We start from the raw sequence: 20,147 nt of genomic DNA, 5'->3' as shown, positions 1-20,147 counted from the left end.
TGTTAAATTTGTTGCAGAACTCATTTCGATGTTCGTGATTTGGTGGAACCGTAAATTGACACTAAAGTTAAGGGTTCGGATCCCTTTTTTTTCTAACGGCTATTGTTTCTATAGGATTTGTAGTTCCTAAATCTAGGAGCTCCCCGACCAGTGTTTCCTGTAGCAAGATCCCAACCCCGTTGTATCCTTCCTTGCGTTGACTCCAGAAACCCTCTTATCTTGACGTTTTCATCCTTTTTGAGCCGGATTTTCTGAAGGGCTACTGCCATTTCAACGACCTTAACTCCTCTAGAAAAAGCTGCAGAATTTTTGAGACAAATCGTTCGAAATCTGTTGCGGTCAGGAGGTTTCAAAAATTCTTGAAGATCTTGGTTCTTTGACGAAATGTTCCGGTTGGGAAGCTGGAGTGAAGCTGTACAGAAGAGTGGAGCAAACGGAGCTACTTGAAGCCTTCGTCCTTAGCAGCAATTTTTACATTGGCGCAAGGGAAATATATAGTTTTCACATTTGATGGTATACCCATAAATTTTGACCATCCGTGGGATTTCATCACTCGAAATGGTAATCCTTAGGTTTTCGTCAGCTCAAGTTGATCGTCCTTTCCCATTCTCTTTAGCCTTTCTACCTGTTCAATTTTCAAATCTGATTCCGTGAATTCTTTTAATTCCTCAATCCCGAATTCAATTGGAACTCCACGCACAAAAGCCATGGCGTTTTGTGTATTATTTGGTACAAATGATTTTATGTGCTTATTTTCCATGTTTAGTTTTTTCAGTGCGTTTGCGGTTGATTTGTTAGTTGTTTCGAAGCGATACCGGAACTTTCAAGTTTCTTGATGCTTTCAAAGTCCTTGAATCCTAGTTCCATGAGCGCTTTACCGACACTGACCTCGTGAGCCGGGAATGTTCCAGCTTGATCAATGTGTTCAATGTAGATTGGTTCCACAGCTTCTTCGGAGGTGTTGTTGTTGCTTTCTGTTGTTTTTCTCGATGGTGTTGTATGTTGTGATCCAATCTTTTCCATCGTAGTTTTCTTCGTTGTTGTTTTTCCGTTTATCGGCAATTGGTATACCGGTTTTACGATCTGGTTGTTGGTGGCATTGTAGAAAAAAAACACTTAATCCACTATCCACTGAAAACTTCTTTCTTCTGCTACCAAATTTTTATACAATGTATTCACTTTACTCCACTTTTTTGAAAAAAATACTACCGAGCGTCTTATGCCATATTCGTTTTCATCCTGGTGGTGCACCGGTAGTGCACCAAGTGCTGTCAAAACGTTTTTTTTTTTATATGAAGATGACAGCAGTTGGTGCACAACCATCTTTCCACCAGATGAAAACGAATATGGCATTAGAAAAATAACTAAACGTCCGCCATATTCGTATTTTCTCCCTTCCTTATTTTTGTCTTCTGTTTATGGTTTTCCCATCTGAGCACGATTTAGAGAGGATTTCGCCTTGACGTACTTTGAGATACATACTCCATTGGACTGATTCAACCGAATTGTTTACACTATTGCCGTATTTTATCAGATATTTATACATTTCTTCTCCAAATCAAACTGCCAGTTTTCTGCGAGTGTGCAAATATTGGTGGAAATGGGTCACCAATTTTAATTTTTTTTTTTTTTGTTGTTTCGATTATAATCGTTTTACCATCTTTATGGCATTCGCGACTTCATCAACGGTGCAGTTGGCGGATTGTTATTGAAAAACTTATCCGGTACAACTGTGTTCGATGTTTGCTCATGGGCTCGAACTCGCGGACATCGGCTCAGGAGACAACAGACTTGCCAACTGAGCTATATCATAAGCCCACCAATTTTAGTGTATTCAAGAAATTTTAAGATATACCTACACCTTTTAGGAGACTTCAACTTTTCCCAAGTTGCGAGCAGTTTTTAATCATTTCCAAAACTTTAAATGGTGGATGAAAGATTCAATTTACAGAAATAAATCTGAACACAAAAGGAATTTTGCTAAAAATCTACTGAAGTTTCTAAATTGTAAAAATACGTTTTCGAAAATCTTACCTTATCAACTTATTCGCACTTTCCAATCGCCTATAGGACTAACAACAAGTCTTCTCATAAGATGCCCATTACACCGTAATATTAGTGGTCATGTTTGGCAACTTTTCTGATATTTTTGCCCTCTTTCGTATGCATTTAATTTATTTAAGTTTAAAAATCGATTACTTCTATCGCTTTTGATATAATCAAGAACAATACGAATGTTGTTTCAGCTAATTGCCGAAAACAGTTTATTTAGTTCAACTTTATGCGAAAACAAATTTAGCATTTTTCCCTCCAAAGATAACAAGGTAGTAAACAAAAGGATAATAATAAAAAATAGTAGGTATCATAAAGGTTTGGAAAGTGTCAAAATTAAAAACGAAATGTACGTGGAAATCAATCCACTTATTTGGTAGACTTCTAGCCTAATTTGGTTCACGCTTGTTTTTGATCTGTAAAAAATACAATTTTCTATAAATAATTTCTAGAATTCTGTGAAAAATATAATTTTCTACAGGAACTTACCGAACGCTTCATCTCCACGCAAACGTGCTTGATCGGTGTCTCATAGAACTTCCGCTTGCAGTACTGACACACGAAGCTCGGTTTGTGGATCTTCTGGTGCATCTGCAGATGTTCGGTGGTGCGAAACGATTTGTTACAGACGCTGCACAGCAGCAAATTTTTAATGGTAAACGTCGATTCGAAACGATTTGTTACAGACGCTGCACAGCAGCAAATTTTTAATGGTAAACGTCGATTCGGGCATGTCTATGGTCAGTTCCGAACGCGTTCGCTTCTTCAAGGATCTACGTTTTTTGTCGTCCGACGAAGTCATGGAGCTTGGTTTGGGTGGATTTTCCTGGTGGTTGTCGCCACTGTTGGATGATGGTTTGTTGTTATTATTGGTGTCCGATGATGTAGATTCCACTTGAGATGAAGAATCGTTTGACGACTTGACCGGTTCTTGTTTAACATCTTCCGGGGGCTTTTGCTGCGGTTTTGATGTCGGCGATGATTTGTTGTTGACGTCTGTCTTTTCTGCCTTATTTGACTTTGCTCGGCTCTGGAATAGGATGGCATCGGCACAATTCGAACCGTGTAGCATCAGCGAGTGTGGCGAAAGGAAAATCTTGCAACAGAATGGACACTGAATGGATTCGGTGTTACCGGGTAGCTTCGGTGTGATCAGAATTTCTTCGTCTTCGTCTTTGGCAACCGGACCAGGGGATGCTGTTTTGCTAGCTGGCTTTTCTGCTGGGTCTTCGTCGGAGCTGTCCAAAATTTCAATCGATTCGATAGTCTGACTCGTCGATCCTCTGTTGATCGAAAGTTTTTCCACCCGATAGTGGGTGGCGATAACGCGCCTCTCGATCGGAACCGTGCGCCGCCTGTAGGCTTCGAGACGGCTGCTTAGTGGAGTGTTCGAGTAGGATGAAGTTGACGGTTTGGGATTAGGCTTCATCTGAAGCGAATCCTGTTGAAGTTTCTTTTTGAGGGCTGGTAAATCTAGAAAAAGAATTGAGATCCTCAAATCCTAAACGATAACGGTAATTTATCAGAATTGATACCCAGTACGTTTCTAGATACAAAGAAAAAACAATTAGATACCTTTCAAAGTAACGGACACATAATCTCCTGCTGGAGACACTCGATTAATCCGATTGGTGCTGATCGATTTCAGCAAACTGGCTGAAACAGTCCTGACACCATCGGGCCCTTCCTTGAAGACTGCCTCACATTGAGTGAGTGATTGCAGTTTTTGTTTGCGTGGTTGCTTGCTTACAGCCAGCTGAGGAGTTGTAACCGGTAGCTGGACCGGAGTTGAATCGATTAAATTGATTTGTTGATTGAAATCGGATGAGGGCCCTGGGACCGGTTCTTCTTGCGGTTCCTGTTTGATATATGGCATCGGCATCGGAACTTCCGAAGGCATTTCCGAATCCAGCATTCCGGTAGCTATGGTACGTTTGGGAGCTTTGATTACGATTGTAGTATTTTGAGCAGCCGGTGACGACGATTCTGGTGACGCAAGCTTGGGGTTACTCCTGACCGGAGTAAGAGTCACGTTCAAATTTCCACTGGCCAGCGACTCAATTTTGCTTCTCATTGCCGGGCTAACATCTTTGAACTGAGTTGTCGAAATCAGTTCCGAGAGCCGACGGTTTGCTATCGGTGCTCCTGCGGCTGCTGCTTGTTGTTTCGAGGTTTTCTTGATAGAAATGTGATCAAAATATTTGGCCGTAAAAATCTTGCCCCGTTCGTCAATCATATTGACACTGCGATAGCCACGGGCGACATCCTGAGGCTTAAGCTCGACCTGAAAGATTTTCAAATATTATACTGTATCTATTCGGATATGCTGATGCACTTGAGATTTTCGGAAAAATTAAAGAAAAATATTTTTGCAATTTTCATGAGAATCTGTTTCATGGTCCTTTCGTAATGCTATCTAAGAATATTAAATTTCGAAGAAAAGAAGTCTTTCTTAAGTTCAATTAGTCCGTTACAGTGTCAAGTCAAAGAGGGTCCACATCAAGCCCATCGTCGTCCTTCCTGAGGTTGCGGTTGCTGATTCGGTATGAAATAGCCGTTGGAACTTTCGTCACCAGTAATTCCTCGTTTTGCCAAGATGTAGTGGGTGACGGCCGGGTCTTGGAACTGGGCCGCCGCGCGGCTCTGAAGTTCCAGTATGATCGGAATGTCTTGTTTGCGGAATTCACAAACCGTACAGCACTGGGAGAGAAATTCGTGAGCGGGAATGCCGATTAGTTAACTACAAGTAACTCATTTGGGACAATATCAGATAAGTATCTAAGTATTCATGTTTCTTCAAGTAGTTTTTCCAAAAGTCTCAATCTGCAATTTACTTAATTTTTTTTTTTCATTTTCCAGCAGCATAAACTTCAATTCGTTTTATAAAAAGGAACGTGTAGAAGTATTGGCTTAGGCTTCAACTTTTTTACTTTTGGATATTACAAAGTGAGAATCTTTGTCCAAAGCAGAAGTTCCAATACGTTAAAACAGTTCATCAGCAGAAATCCTGTGTTGTTCATTAAAAAAAGAAATCTCAATTTTCTGATGCCATATGAGTCTTTCAGAGAATGTTTACACATTTGAGTACAAGTTAACGACTCATTCTCCCGTACCCTGGGTTTCCATGGGTCACGGCGGCGGTGTGCATGCTTGTGATAATGATGGTTTACTATCATTATCCTGACAGTGTCGTTGCACACATCTTATCAAGCATGGATCATAATATGATTCAAATTAGAAGGCGTGATGGACACCTTTATTAAAATTAAATTAGCTGTTACAGTAGGTTCAGTGGTGTCCCAATTTTTCATGATCCATGCTGATAAGATGAATGGGAGTTGAAACACTTGCCCTCCCTTCCGTTGAACAATGGGAAAATTTGGTAGCGAAAATATCACAATTTTCCGTCATAAAGTGATACTTTTCAATAGGGCATAATCTGTTTGATAAGGTAGTTAGCTAGTTTAGTTTCATAGAATTAGGATGTTTCAAGTATTGTTAGGTTAGGTTTAGGTAATGGTATTTGCCTCCCCATGGCTCTCTTAAGAACTAGAGGCTCATTGGACGGAAATGCTGTTTTGACAAATATGATATTTCATTTTGTAATACACTCACGACATTTGTTTTTAACTATTTATTTAATTTTCGTAGATCTATACATTTTTCGGTTAGGATTGAAATTCATAAATCGAAGTTAAAATAGAAAATATAATTTCGATAAGCAAGAATGAGAAGACAGTTCAGATCATTCATTTCGGGCATTTAAAAACAGGCACACGGTTTATTTGAATTGAACCCCTATCGTGTAGATTGAGTGTTATAGTTGGTTAGAGAAGTTGACCACAATTAGAGATGAGGTTTTAAAGAACAGCACTGTTATTTTCCTGTTCTGTTGATAAGTTGACGATTCCAATAAAGCTATTTAAGCTTACAGTTCATCGTTTGATGAGTTTAAGAGATACCTTTTATAGATTCTGTTTTTATGATGTCCTTTTTGAGTTATCGAATAACCGTGTAGTCGCGCAGAATCAATCACTTGAATACACCTTTTACTTAGCAAATCTATGATTATTTTTAAATCAAACTAGCAACAATCCAAATTTATGGAAACGAGTAAGGTTAGGTGACAGGTAGGGAAAATTCAACTACGGTAAGATAGTGAACCCTTCTGACAACGATATCGAGGCGTTAGCATATGGTATCATATTATTTGATACCATACTGCTACTGCTCGGTTGAATTGAAGGTTGGGTTAACTCGAAGTTCATATGGGGCCCACCAACCGTCCTAGTCCGTCGAGCACTATCTTAACGCTTCCCTAAACTGGTGCTTCAGAACCCTCGGGCTCTGTTGCCGCTATCCTTTTCTAAGCTATTCTACTCTCATTTAAAATTTTCCTCTTCTGTCCCCCGTTCTGTTTTTCCTTTCCGGGTCAGCCAGGCGCTCATAAACCCATAAACAAAACAAAACAAAAAGTTAACGACTCATTCTCCGTGTAAAAAAACCGTGCCAGTTCCAAAGTTCTGAAACAATTAGACACTTGAGTCCGTGGATTGGGACCTGAGACACGAAACATTGAAACATCTGGGATCTAATCTGAGACATGAAATCTGATTCATGAGAACTGAGACCTCACACATGAAATCGCCACATTAGAACTCGAGAATCATGGGTTCAGAAACATGAAATTTGAGATACGAGATACAGGAATTGCCATATGAGACATGAGACGAGAGAAGTAAGAAGTGATACGTGCGACGTGGGACGTGAGGCGTAAGAAATGAAAAAGTGAAGTCGCTTGAAGTGAGAAATCAGACATGAGAAGTGCGTAGTGAGACGTAAGACGTAAGACATGAGCAGAAAGACCGTTTCACACCTCACTTCTCATATTTCACATCTCACGTCTCACAACTAACTTTTCCCGTCTTACTTGTCACAGCTCACGTCTCATGTTTCAGGTCTCAAGAGTCAAGATTTCAAGTCTCAGGTCTTGTGGCTCACTTCTCATTTCTCATGTGTCATGTATCAGTTCTCATGTCCCAGATCTTAAGTCCTTTTTTTTTTGTCTGTTTTCTCAGGTTTCAAGGTCTCAGCTCCCAAGTCACGTGTCTTAGGTATCATGTCCCATTTCTCATGTCTCAGGTCTTATGTCTCATGTCATGTCGAAGCTCAAAGCTAACATTCTATCGATTTAAAACATTTCTAAGTGTTTTCCCTTGAAAAGGACCCTTGGGAATAGTTTCTCCTAAACATCGTTTTTATTTCAAAAATCGCGTAAAAACCGTGCTAGTTCCCAAAACCGTGTAGAGGCGAATCTGCCAAACAAGCCTCTCTTATAAAATAAATTAAATTAAATTAAAAACCGGGTAACAAAAGTCATGTAAAAAACCTCTGTGCATATCAGATTTCCTGAATCAATCCAGAATCATAAACCTGATTGAAACTAAATTGTTCAGAACAAACAAAGCTGTCAGTATAGATTATAAAATACGATAAAAATGAAATTCATTCAATTTAATAGATTCAATAATAGGTGGGATTGAATACATCAGTTAAAATTTTTAAAATAAAGACATCATTTTCGTTCAAGCAAGCTTAAAAATCTCATTAAATCGTCTCAGTAAAAACTTTAATATGATTGTCATATTTTTTTGTAGATTTTGTTTGTAGATTGTAATTTGTAGATTTTTGTCCACATCTCAAGTGCACCAGTAAAATAGGAAAAGCCCATCAAAATCTTACCTTATTCGGATCCGGAAAGTGCTGCGGAAACATCAGCCGCATGTAGCACGGATCGTCCACCGTCGGTTCCCGGTTGAACATCTGACAATCGGTAGCCTCGGTTCGACCCAGCAAATTGTACCGGGGCTGCACCTTCGGTTCCGGTCGATGCTTCGGCACCGGAAACAGATCGTTCATCTCCCCGACCAGAGAGACTTTGTAGTGATCGAGATTGTGCAGGTATGGAACCGGAACGTGTTCCAGGAGGGTTTTGCCCTGGGATGCCAGTTCGTCTTCCATTTCGAAGGCATTCTTGAGGACATCCTCTGGTATTCCGTTCTTAGAGACTAAGATGTCCTGTAGCTCGTCGATGAAGTCTACTTCCAGGGGTTCCAGATAGTAGGACGGTTCCGTTTCCATGTAGAGTTCGTGACCGGGCTCGATGATTTGGAACGGCCCATCGAATAGAGGCAGATTGGGATCGGTAACGTAGCTGACACCTGCGGGGAGGTTTTGGGGAGGACGGTTTGGCTGTGACGGCAAAGCGGAAACGGAAGCACTCGTAACGGTGTTCATGGTAACGAAACGGATGTCGTTGCCCGTCGTTGTTTGTTGACTGCTGCTGAAGGCGATTTGTCTCAGCTGTTGAAAATGCTGCGGCTGTGCCGGTTTAATGACGTTAGTCTTCGGGACCGTTGCCCTTACGACACGTTGATTGGACAGCACTGTGACCGAGGCCGATGACGGAATCAAACGCTGCACCGGATGGCTGATGGATGCTGATGTTCTCTGCTCCGATCCATTGACCTTCTGCTTCTGGCTGGTGGGCAAATTGTTTCGAGTCATACTGGGGCTGGTTACCACGGTAACGATTTCACTTAACTTTTGCTAGAGTAAAACAGAAATATGCAGAGCACTTTTGCTATTTTTCGTAAACAAAAACATGCGGTCGAATTCAAACAAAACCAAAACAAAGCGTTTTCAAACCAGAGTTGCCATTTTTTTAAATAAAAATGCATGGATTGAAAATTATACCACTTCCATTCTACACTGAACTGATTCATCATAAGATTTTGATAATAAATTCTCAAAAAAAAAATTTAGCAACAAACACCGCGTTGAAAACGTTGGAAATAAAACAAAAAAAGACAAACCTGTCCAAAAATTAAAAAAATAATTTTAAATAATTAACAAGAATAAAATTGAAAAAATTGACAAATTTGACCAATTTGAAAAAAAAAATGTCAAACATAAAAAAATTGACAAAAATGACAAATCAAAATAACAAAATAGACCGAAACGTCAAAAACAACATGAACATAATTTATTTAAAAATGGCAGAAATGAAAAATGACAACATTTGTGAAATTGATAAAAAAAAAAGACACAAAGTCAGAACATGCTAAAATGAAAAATATTTAAAAAATTTACAGAACATTTCGAAAAAATACAAAAAAAGTTTCATTACAAAAATAATTTAAATAAAAAAATTACACCAAGAATAAAAATAACACACTGAAAAATCAAATCTGAGGAAAATAAAAAAAACGACAGGAATGAAAAAACAACGAAAAAGTCTAAAAGGCAGAAATGACAAAAATATAAAAATAATCAAAATGAAAAATTCTTTGAATTAAAGGAGAGCACTGACTGAAACAAAAAAAAATAAAACTGAAAAACTGAAATAACAAAATGACAAAGTAATAAAAAAGACAGAAAGTAATTTTTGTAGTTTTTGACAAAAAAAAATTACAGTGATAACAAAATGCAAAAGTTTAAAATACTACAAAAATGAAAAAAAAAAACCAAAAACCAAAAAAAAAAAATACTAGACGGTGACAAAAATGACCATAATTACAAAAAATAAAAGAAAAAATGGCAAAATGACAATAATTATTAGAAAAAATCTAAGAGGCAAAAAATAACACAATGGCAAAATTAAAAAAAACCAAAACTGAAAAAATTGAAAAACATTACATAACGCCAAAAACTTGTATTTTTAAAAAAATATAAAAAATAACCGAAATTACAAAAATTGCAAAATGGCAAAAATTACTATCATTAATAGAAAAAATGAAAAAAATATGTAAAAATGATAGAAAAATCTAAAAAAAAAGACAAGAACGACAATTATGTATGACAAAAAAAGCAAAAATAATTAAAATGTAAAAAATAACAGAAATTGCAAAAAATAAGAATAAATTTTAAAAAAATGTCAAAAACTATAAAAATATTTAAAGTACTATGACCATACTGACAAAAAAAAACAATTCTGAAGCTAGTCTGGTGCAAAAAAAAAAACAATCTGTTTCAGCGATTACTCAATGAACCACACGCGGACAAACTAACGAGAGAGTCAAAAGGTCAGTACAAGCCTTCGAAAGATCTTAAAACTACGGAGTGAACTATGCCCAACACAAATTCAGCGTGACCCACTGAACAGCATAATGAAACATGACTGACCGAGTTATGTTTTTTTATCGCTCTTAATCGCGTAGAGCACTGATGTGTCTAAAAGTTGTTAGTTTTCATTGCTTTTATGAAAGAAACAAAAACAACCGACACTCTAACCAATTTTTTCTAAGTAGTTAGTAGGGTCGCCGAGATACTGTTTGTGACCATTCATGGGCTAGCTGATGGTACTTTTCTCACCTATTAAGATTGCGTAAAACGTGACTTTGAACCTTCCCCTCAACCTACTACGCGGAGAAATAAAACCCGAAACAAATTTGAAGAAGCACAAAAACGTACGTACAGTATATGTTTGCAAATTGGGTACACGCGTTCACCGTTTTGTTACAGTAGAGGTCGCCCAATCAAATGGAATCTGCGATCACAAGCGCGCGCACTTACAGCTAGGAGCAAGCAGCAAGGTAGCAAATTTGTAATCCATCAAACCCTACAACAACAACAACAGAATAAGACAGATGGAGGTTTTTGATGGGCGTTCATCCGATCGCGATCGTATGCTTTTACTGGCATTTCAAACCGCAGCCAGGTGCCCGAAAACTGTGCCAGTAGTACGCAGCAAGAGCGTTTGCAATGTATTTATGTTGGTGCCTCGTTTGTTTGGCTTGTTCCAAAAGGCCGCGATGATCCATGCAGTGAAGAAGGTGATAAGTACCTAGATTTTGAAGGAAATTAAAAGTGCGGTTTAAGGGAAACTGCAGAGGAGGTTCGAAAGCAAATGTTTTTCGGCACGGGCTTCATTGGTTTTAGTTGAAGCGTATGCGCGGTGCATTACTCGGCCACCACAACAGAGTGCACCTAACGCTGTAATGATTTTTGAGGTGGTGAAGTGGCTGGTTATGCAACTCGCGCGGTGACCATTATCATTTCTGTCCCGGGTTTGGTTACTTGAGGGGCGCACGCTGTTAAACTTTTTACCAGCCTTGTGCGAAAACCCAGAGACCTAGTTGTTTAGAGGCATTAGGGCCTTGTTTACATCGTCAATTTGTACATTTTTTTTTCATCACCGTTATTACGCTTTTATCTCTTTTTAGGTGGTGATTTTAATTTATATGAAATTGCCTGAGCGTCATTTTACGTAACCTATTTTCTGCGCGATCTTATTTGGTGATCCTCTGAACAACTCAAATTTATCGTAATTAATAACCTTCAGCATCTGATGAAGCTCAGCAATGGTAAAGAAGCATTTGAATGCCATTGACTGATGTATTTATGCCAATCTCGAGCGGATAAAAAAAAAGATGAAAAGAAAAATATTGACCCCGATCAACCGTTCAAAGTGTTTGTTTGCTGAAAGCGTGGTGAGGTTTTTGAGAAGATTGAAAATGGATCTCAGATAGATGAAATTTATGGCAAGTGAGTGGAAACTGATTTGCGCATGAATTTTTTACTTTCTCTTAGGTTATTATTTAAAATTACTTACTCTTCAAAAATAGTTATTACTAAAAAATACCGGATAAACAATGCAAAAGTTCGAAGCCGACGAAATGTCCGTGTATTGATGTACTTTGCAGTTCGACCGATTTTATACCAGTTTTCTAACTGGGATTTTAAATGAAACATCCCAGATAGAAAAATCTGACAAGAATCGGTCCCGATTCGGTACGTCCAATCGGTGAAACGATCCAAAAACGGATCAGGTAACAAACCAAATCCAGACCGATTCCAGGCCCTAGTGACACAACTTTCCTGGCAATAAGTTTTTTTGTGAGTGAGCTTTAAAACAGACCAAAACCGGTCTCTTATCGATTCGAAATTTGATCGGTTTTCAAACACGTGCAGTCGGACCAGATTTATACCAGTTTTCTAACTGGGATTGCTATGCATCGACTGTCATTCGGAACCCTGTTCGAAAAATTGTTAGTTAGCCAGATTTCATGAATTTTGTCCTGTTTTTAGTACGATTGCTTCACACAAATGAAGGGTCCAAAATTAATCTTGAAAATCAACTGATAGAATTGCGTTGTTGTGAAATTCATAAAAAATTCGGATCGTTCATTCGATAAATGAATTGATTTCATATGGAAACTGCTCGACTGCTCGAACATTAGTCATTGTTTACACAAAAAAATCCACTTAAAAGCGACTAATTCAATTCAGTACGCCCCAAAACAAATTTTTCGGAATTTCAATAGCAAAATTGATTGTTCCATTAGCTGCGTGGTGACTCAGAGCATTGAACCTTCACTTCAGGTGAAACCCATTTTAACGATTTTTCTTATTTATGTCTGTCTGTTAAATAGATTGGAATCACAAGATCGAATCGAGCAACCGCAGAATCAGAGCCAGTTTCCGAAAACGACAATTTGGTCTCCTAATGACCTTATTCGATCCAGTCTCCGAACGGCTTTGGAAACGAGATCGATCATTGACTTCCGTCCGAGTTGAACGATTGAGAAACTACTTAAGAGAAAAAACAAATTTAACACAATAATTTAAACTGGCCGAATCTAATTCCCCGCATATTAGTGGATTTTGAGAGCATGAAAACGAGCAATAGGTAATCGGGGCGAAATCGATTATGATGATTGCTTTTTTTCTTCTTTGGATCTCCACTTTGAAAGGTGTTTTTCACTGTATGTGGAATTCGGCTAAGCTATGGGGCGACCTCGTTTATGATCACCACCAATTTTTGTGTGCGATTTTGAGAATTGCGCACGCTCGCTTGCGGCTTAGTGAACAGTAACGCAATTCATAAAATAATTAAGAATCGATCGTACTGAAAAATTGCAACCGCATAAAAAAAAACAATAGACACTCTACCGTCTGCGATGGGCGTTATAAAGTAGTAGCTAGCTATAAATAAAACCTCACCTCACTTCGAAGGACGGAGATAAGGCCGAATGAGGTAACAGCAGCACATTAATTACACCACACCTGAGCACGAACCACGTGGTTCTATGTTTTGATAGAGCGAGCTTAGAGCAGCTCTCGACGGCATGTTTACCCGTATGGTGGTGGCTTCATCCAAGACCTACAAACAAACAACATTAAGCACAGTGCAAAAAGAAGAATTATTAACAAATTCACCGATTAAATTGCAACGGAAGGAAAAGAAAAATGGTTTAGCCGCTTCACAGACGAACGCAAAGCGCACCAGCAAAAGTGCAACGCCATAATGCAAGCAATCATCATTCGTACATATACTAGCCACCATGTGTAAAGATTAAGCCGGTTGAATAGTTGTTTTTTTCCTCCGTTGCCGACTGCAAACTCCCACTTTCGGTTTCATTTGCAACAACTTTACTTATACATATACGGTGCTCGGACTAAGTTAGTTAATTTTGGATGCTGTAGCCTTCAATGGAGACGGGCTTAAAATGGGAATACTCTCGCTCGAACGTCCTCCAAAGTTATCCAACTGAAGGTGATTCGTATTACGAAATTGGAAAGCAATTGCAGTTATCTTGCCCATAACGATTCACCAAGGTTCAAGTACCCAACTCTTTTTCGAAATAAGGCGCTAAAGAAAGTGGCACAATGAACTTTTGAAGTTTCTACAACTGTTTGTTTCATTTTTTTTTGTAAAAGACAAAAAAAACAAAATATCTTCCATTAAAACTTGGAAATTATCGATCTTATTTATCTGAAACAGTTTTTAGTTAAAACTGCTCGAAAAATCTACCCGATTTTATTTGTGTCGAGCACTAATCGGTCAAAATCCGACCGATATTGACCCAACTTTCCTGACTGGGATTTACCCCAGTTAGGAAAACTTTTTGAAAGTGGTCAACTTAACGAATATTGCACGATTTCGGACCACAAACGAACCATTTATTATGGCATTTGAATGAACTCCCCGAAATAGTTGTAAAACATAGAATTTCTCAAAGCATTTTCACTACACAAATGCAGATGACCTTAAGATTTATTTGGATCAAGATCACGTTTCCAAACACTAAATGATGGTACAATCGTTCGTTTAATCTTAACAATTATATATTTCAACTCCCGGCAAACTTAAGCGTTTTTTCTCAGGCCCTTAAAAATTTATCTAAGACCTTCCCCTCAACAATTCGTTGCAACTTAACAATGCATGCATAATTTCGTTAGTTCGTGTGAGAATACCAACTGGAACTATGATTAGCATTGCCGGGTGCCTTTTTCGTCTAGTAAGTCCAACTTTTGATTCCACGGGTTGGTGATCGTGATGTGAAATGGTGAACTAGATTTGGGTCAAGAAAGATTCTGTTTACATACTTGGCAAGCTTTATTGTTAGCAAATGTTGGTATTCTGTTAAAAAAAAATATAAGGTTTTGGTTGTTGAAAAGTGAATTTCATAAAGAAATTTAAAAAAAAAAATATCTCTTAGAAACTCTCAGTTTAATTTTTCTGAAGATACTTTTGTCAATTTTATCATTTTAACTCACTTTTAACCAGTTTTCGTATTTAAAAATTATGTCATGTTTGTCATTTTTGTCATTTTTGTCATTATTGTCATTTTTGTCATTTCTGTCATTTTTGTCATTTTTGTCATTTTTGTCATTTTTGTCATTTTTGTCATTTTTGTCATTTTTGTCATTTTTGTCATTTTTGTCATTTTTGTCATTTTTGTCATTTTTGTCATTTTTGTCATTTTTGTCATTTTTGTCATTTTTGTCATTTTTGTCATTTTTGTCATTTTTGTCATTTTTGTCATTTTTGTCATTTTTGTCATTTTTGTCATTTTTGTCATTGTTGTCATTTTTTATAGTTCTGTCATATTTGCCAGTTTTGTCATTTTTGTCGTTTTTGTCATTTTTGATATTTTTATCATTTTTGTCTTTTTTGTCTTTTTTGTCATTTTTGTCATTTTTGTCATTTTTGAAATTTTTGTCATTTTTATCATTTTTATCATTTTTGTCATTTTTGTCATTTTTGTCATTTTTGTCATTTTTGTAATTTTTGTAATTTTTGTCATTTTTGTCATTTTTGTCATTTTTGTCATTTTTATCATTTTTGATCATTTTTGATCATTTTTGTCATTTTTGTCATTTTGGTAATTTTTTTTCATTTTTGTCATTTTTGTCACTTCTGTCATTTTTGTCATTTTTGTCATTTTTTTTTTCATTTTTTTCATTTTTGTCATTTTTGTCATTTTTGTAATTTTTGCAATTTTTGTAACCAGAGATGCCAATGTGCCTGATTTTTCAGGCATTGCCTGATTTTTCGAGGTTCTGCCTGACAACCTGAAAAGCCATTGAATTTCCCTGATTTTTTAAAATTTGCCTGATTTTGCATGATTTTTGCGAAAGTCATAAAATGGGTAGTAAGGAACAGGAGTAGGTAGCATAGCTGAAAGATTCCCGTTAATTCTCATTTAAAAAGGGATTAAAATGGAATCTTTCGATTGCTTGATGCAGTGACCAAGTAAGCGCACAACACACATTAGAGAAAATGTGGAGCGATGACAAAAAAAGGTCACCACTTTGAGCGAAATTTCCGTTTCTTTAACGTAGCCTGATTTTGCCTGATTTTTATTTCGCCAGTTCCCTGATTTTTTTAAAACAATGTTGGCAACCCTGTTTGTAACTGTTGTCATATTTGTTATTTTTGTCATTTTTGCCATATTTGCCTTTGTTTAATATTTTGTCATATAAGTCCTTTTTCATCTTTTTTTTTGTAATTTTTGTCATTTTTGCCATTTTTTGCCATTTTTGTCATTTATGTCATATTTGCCATTTTTGCCATTTTTGTCATTTCTGTCATTTTTGTCATTTTTGTTGTTTTTTTTATTTTTGTAGTTTATATTAGTTTTATCATTTTTTACATCAGTTCTGTCATTTTTGCATTTGTTGCCATTTTTTAGTCATTTTGTCATTGTTGCCATTTTTGTCATTTGTTTTCTTTCTGTCAACTTTGTCATTGTTGTGATTTTTGTTATTTTTGTCATTTTTATAACTTTTGCCATTTTTGTCATTTTTTTCAGTTTTGTCATTTTTGACATCAGTTTTGTCATTTTTGCATTGTTGCCATTTTTTACATTTTTGTCATTTTTGTTAGTGTTGCCATTTTTGTAATTTTCATCATTTTTGTCATTTTTATCATTTTTTTCATTTTTGTCATTTTTGCCATTTTTGTCATTTTTGTCATTTTTGCCATTTTTGTCATTTTTGTCATTTTTGTCATTTTTGTCATTTTTGTCATTTTTGTCATTTTTTTAATTTTTTTATTTTTTTTAATTTTTGTCATTTTTGTGATTTTCATAATTTTTTTCGCTTTTGTCATCAGTTTTGTCATTTATATCGTTTTTGTCATTTTTGCCATTGTTGCCATTTTTGTCATTTTTGTCATTTTTGTAATTTTTGTAATTTTTATCATTTTTAACATTTTTATCATTTTTGTCATTTTTGTCATTTTTAACATTTTTGTCATTTTTGTGATTTTTGTTATTTTTGTCATTTTCGTAATTTTTGTCATTTTTGTCATTTTTGTCATTTTTGTCATTTTTGTCATTTTTGTCATTTTTGTCATTTTTGTCATTTTTGTCATTTTTGTCATTTTTGTCATTTTTGTTATTTTTGTCATTTTTGTCATTTTTGTCATTTTTGTCATTTTTGTCATTTTTGTCATTTTTGTCATTTTTGTCATTTTTGTCATTTTTGTCATTTTTGTCATTTTTGCCATTTTTGTCATTTTTGTCATTTTTGTCATTTTTGTCATTTTTGCCATTTTTGTCATTTTTGTCATTTTTGTCATTTTTGTCATTTTTGTCATTTTTGTCATTTTTGTCATTTTTGTCATTTTTGTCATTTTTGTCATTTTTGTCATTTTTGTCATTTTTGTCATTTTTGTCATTTTTGTCATTTTTGTCATTTTTGTCATTTTTGTCATTTTTGTCATTTTTGTCATTTTTGTCATTTTTGTCATTTTTGTCATTTTTGTCATTTTTGTCATTTTTGTCATTTTTGTCATTTTTGTCATTTTTGTCATTTTTGTCATTTTTGTCATTTTTGTCATTTTTGTCATTTTTGTCATTTTTGTCATTTTTGTCATTTTTGTCATTTTTGTCATTTTTGTCATTTTTGTCATTTTCGTCATTTTTGTCATTTTTGTCATTTCTATGATTTTTGTCAGTTTTGTCAAATTTGTTATTTTTGTCAATTTCGTCATTTTTGTCAATTGTCATTTTTGTCATTTTTGACTTTTTTTATAATGTTTGGCAGCCCATTTTTGTCATTTTTTTCAATTTTGTCATTTTTTACATCAGTGTTGTCATTTTTGCATTGTTGCCTTTTTTTTCATTTTGTCACTTTTGTCATTTTTGTTATTGTTGTCATTTTTGTGATTTTTATCATTTTAGTCAGTTTTGTCATTTTTGTCTTTATTGTCATTTTTGTCTTTATTGTCATTTTTGTCATTTTTGCCTTTTTTGTAATTTATGTCATTTTTGGCTTATTTCTTTTTTGTCATGTTTGTTTTTTTTTTTTTTAAATGGAAAAAAGTAAAGGAAAATGGCAAAAAATTTTCAAAATGATAATATAAGGCCGATGACATAGTGAGTGCGATGCGATGCGAACCGGCGAATGCGATTCAATGCGGTGAACCACATTCGATGAAAATGTATGTGAATCGCTTAAACCTGACATACTCAACGCGGCGAAGCATATGTCAATTTGTTCCGCCGCACGAGTTCGCGTAGGCTGCGTCCGTAAATTTTCCGCCAATTCGCATCGCATCGCACTCACAATGTCATCGGCCTAAGACAAAAAATCACAAAACTATAAAATTGGCAACCATTTTATTTTTTAATTTTCACAAAAGTTCTAGAGTATGAAACTTTTGGAAATGATTGCAAAAAACCAGAAAAATTACGAAAAATTTTAAATTTATTATTATTATATTTTTTTCATCATTCTAATTTTTGTTATTCATATTTGACGCCTTGAAAATTATATGACATTTAGATGAATTTTAGATATCAAACAAAGCTCATCTGGTGGAATTTACGTTATATATATATATATAAAAAAAACGAATGTGGAAAGTGATTCGTTCTGCTTGAGTGGAACCATTTATATATTTTCTCCGAGATTTTTGATTCTTTTATGCAGTATAGAAAGAAAAATTGGAGCTCAGAACTAAAAGTAACAATCCTGATTTATCCAAGACAATAATTTTCAATTTTATTTATTTGTTAATTGGAACTCGTTCTGGGTAACTTGACAAACACCGAGCGAAACCTTGACGTTCGAATCGGTTGAATAGGATTCCATATTTCAAGTTTGGCTGGCAGTGGGTCATTATTTGACATTTAATTAATTTGGCGACAGATATGTTAATTTGATTTGGGGTCAATTTCCGTTTTCAACTTATGTTATAAAAAATATTTAAAACTGACTCACCATTCAATCATCTGATGAAATCCACACCACAAAAAAAACACAACTGCTTCAACAAGTCCGGCCAGCCAATCGCTCACAAAAGGCCTTTCCTGTGGTGATTAATAAAAAAAACACACAAATCTCGATCCAGCCAAGGTCGTCCACTGTTGAGTTTCCGATGCTGCTGCTGCTGCTACACGCTCCTTTCACATTTAATTAAAGATATGTAGAAGAAATATGAGAGATTTTTCTTTGCTTTGCTTTTTTGAACAATGGAAATGAAAAATGACATTAAGATTCACACGGATAAAAGAGCACTTGAAATGCACGTGATTTGTACTGCAAAATTTTGCTTTGCTAATTTCTACAATCAACTTATTTGCACCATTCTTTTTTATGTATTACAATTGTATAACTTAATCAAACTTCTGTTACACAAAAGTATACAAAACAAACACGAGTAGAATTAGCCGCATACAGACACTCACACCGGCTAGTAGTAACAAACAATATTGATCCAACTTTTTTCCTTTCTCTTTCTCCAATTCTTCAAGGTAGCTGCGCCAGGTAACTTGGCCAGCCTTAGCACCAACTTTAATTCAGCGGCCTTAAACTGGAGCTGATCGCTAGCTCGGCTGAAAACTCACACAAACATAACCTCTCAACAACACCAGTCACAGATTACGCGATCGCGGCCGCGCTTTGATGATGCGGATATTGAACGCAACGGTGCGCGGTCGCGCAATGCACAGCACCTGCAGTAGCGTATCGTATCGAATTAATTGAGGGAGGCCCGGTTCTTCGAGGTGTCTTAGTCTCGATCGAGGCTAGTAAGACTAACTGCTAGAGTAATTTGGCTACGCCTGAAACCAGCTCCATCAACCGCAATCGTCCTAGTCGTGGTCGCGCCTCATTCATAAGACATAAAAGTCTCCACCTTACACATTCTTTCTCGCGATCGATTGCAGTTTGGAGTGACTTATGCGTTCATATGCGCGCGATCGTAATATGACCTAAGCTCCTGGTGGAACGTCGTCGTCGCGATTTTTTGGTCGTCGTCGTCACCTTCTTTGGCTCGATCGGCAGCAACTTTGCTTAAGCGTTAGGTAAACACAATTGAATTTTTGGTGTACACACAAAAAAACCGCAAACACATTGAATCACTCCCTCTGTGGAGACACTTTCTCCACCTTCAGCACACACAGTTCCAAATAAAGATTTCGGAAGAGATCATATACGTGAAGTTATGATAATTGATGTGTCGCGATCAACCGCGAAGAGAAAAAAAAATTAACAAAACCCAAGAAAGCGGAACTATCTGCGAGACCTCATCAGTCAACTTTCTGCAAACGATATCAGTCGAACCCTCCCCAAAAGATAAACACACTCAACACACCTTTTGACCACAAGCAGAAGTCGATCGATCACACAACACTGCCCACAACAAAAGATCGTACGCGTAACCTTCACCGACTAAAGAAGCAACAAAAAAAACTGCAGGTGACACTCCACCTGGGATATCCAAGTTGAATCTGTTAATTTACGAGAAAAGACACTTGCACTAATCCGTCGCGCGAACTGAAACCGTCCGAAGCTCACCG

General features: G+C 36.3%; 2 protein-coding genes across 3 annotated transcripts in view; both read right to left on the bottom strand.

Moving 5' to 3' along the window:
- LOC129755748 (uncharacterized protein DDB_G0284459-like) overlaps positions 1 to 20,147 on the bottom strand; it is a 133,733-nt gene extending 113,586 nt beyond the window's left edge. Inside the window, exons 1-2 of one of the 2 annotated variants that reach the window (XM_055752377.1) lie at positions 20,059 to 20,147; positions 18,568 to 18,749 (exon numbers count right to left, since the gene is read on the bottom strand). In XM_055752377.1, coding sequence (XP_055608352.1) covers positions 18,568 to 18,570 — 3 coding nt within the window. In that variant the 5' untranslated portion in view covers positions 18,571 to 18,749; positions 20,059 to 20,147. Of the gene's footprint in view, positions 1 to 18,567; positions 18,750 to 19,942 lie in introns of both variants that reach the window. The other variant, XM_055752376.1, reaches the window with a different exon arrangement.
- On the bottom strand, positions 3,336 to 8,695 carry LOC129755750 (uncharacterized). Its single transcript, XM_055752378.1, has 3 exons — positions 7,795 to 8,695; positions 3,628 to 4,336; positions 3,336 to 3,553 (listed from the first exon to the last, which is right to left on the bottom strand). Exons 1-3 carry the CDS (start codon positions 8,617 to 8,619, stop codon positions 3,471 to 3,473), a joined length of 1,617 nt encoding a protein of 538 aa, XP_055608353.1. The 5' UTR covers positions 8,620 to 8,695; the 3' UTR covers positions 3,336 to 3,470.

The sequence above is a fragment of the Uranotaenia lowii genome, chromosome 3 (assembly GCF_029784155.1).
Source record: "Uranotaenia lowii strain MFRU-FL chromosome 3, ASM2978415v1, whole genome shotgun sequence".
Classification (NCBI taxonomy): domain Eukaryota; kingdom Metazoa; phylum Arthropoda; class Insecta; order Diptera; family Culicidae; genus Uranotaenia; species Uranotaenia lowii.
Note: the sequence above shows the minus strand (reverse complement) of the source record. Positions and strands in the feature narration are given on the sequence as shown.

What these genes read in the sequence shown, in the direction of transcription:
- LOC129755750 (XM_055752378.1), bottom strand. Translation starts at nt 8,619, where the DNA reads ATGACTCGAAACAATTTGCCCACCAGCCAGAAGCAGAAGGTCAATGGA. An exon ending in ACTTTCCGGATCCGAATAAG is followed by an intron (nt 4,337 to 7,794) that starts GTAAGATTTTGA and finishes AAAATCTTTCAG; the next exon opens with GTCGAGCTTAAGCCTCAGGA. An exon ending in TGTGTCCGTTACTTTGAAAG is followed by an intron (nt 3,554 to 3,627) that starts GTATCTAATTGT and finishes GTTATCGTTTAG; the next exon opens with GATTTGAGGATCTCAATTCT.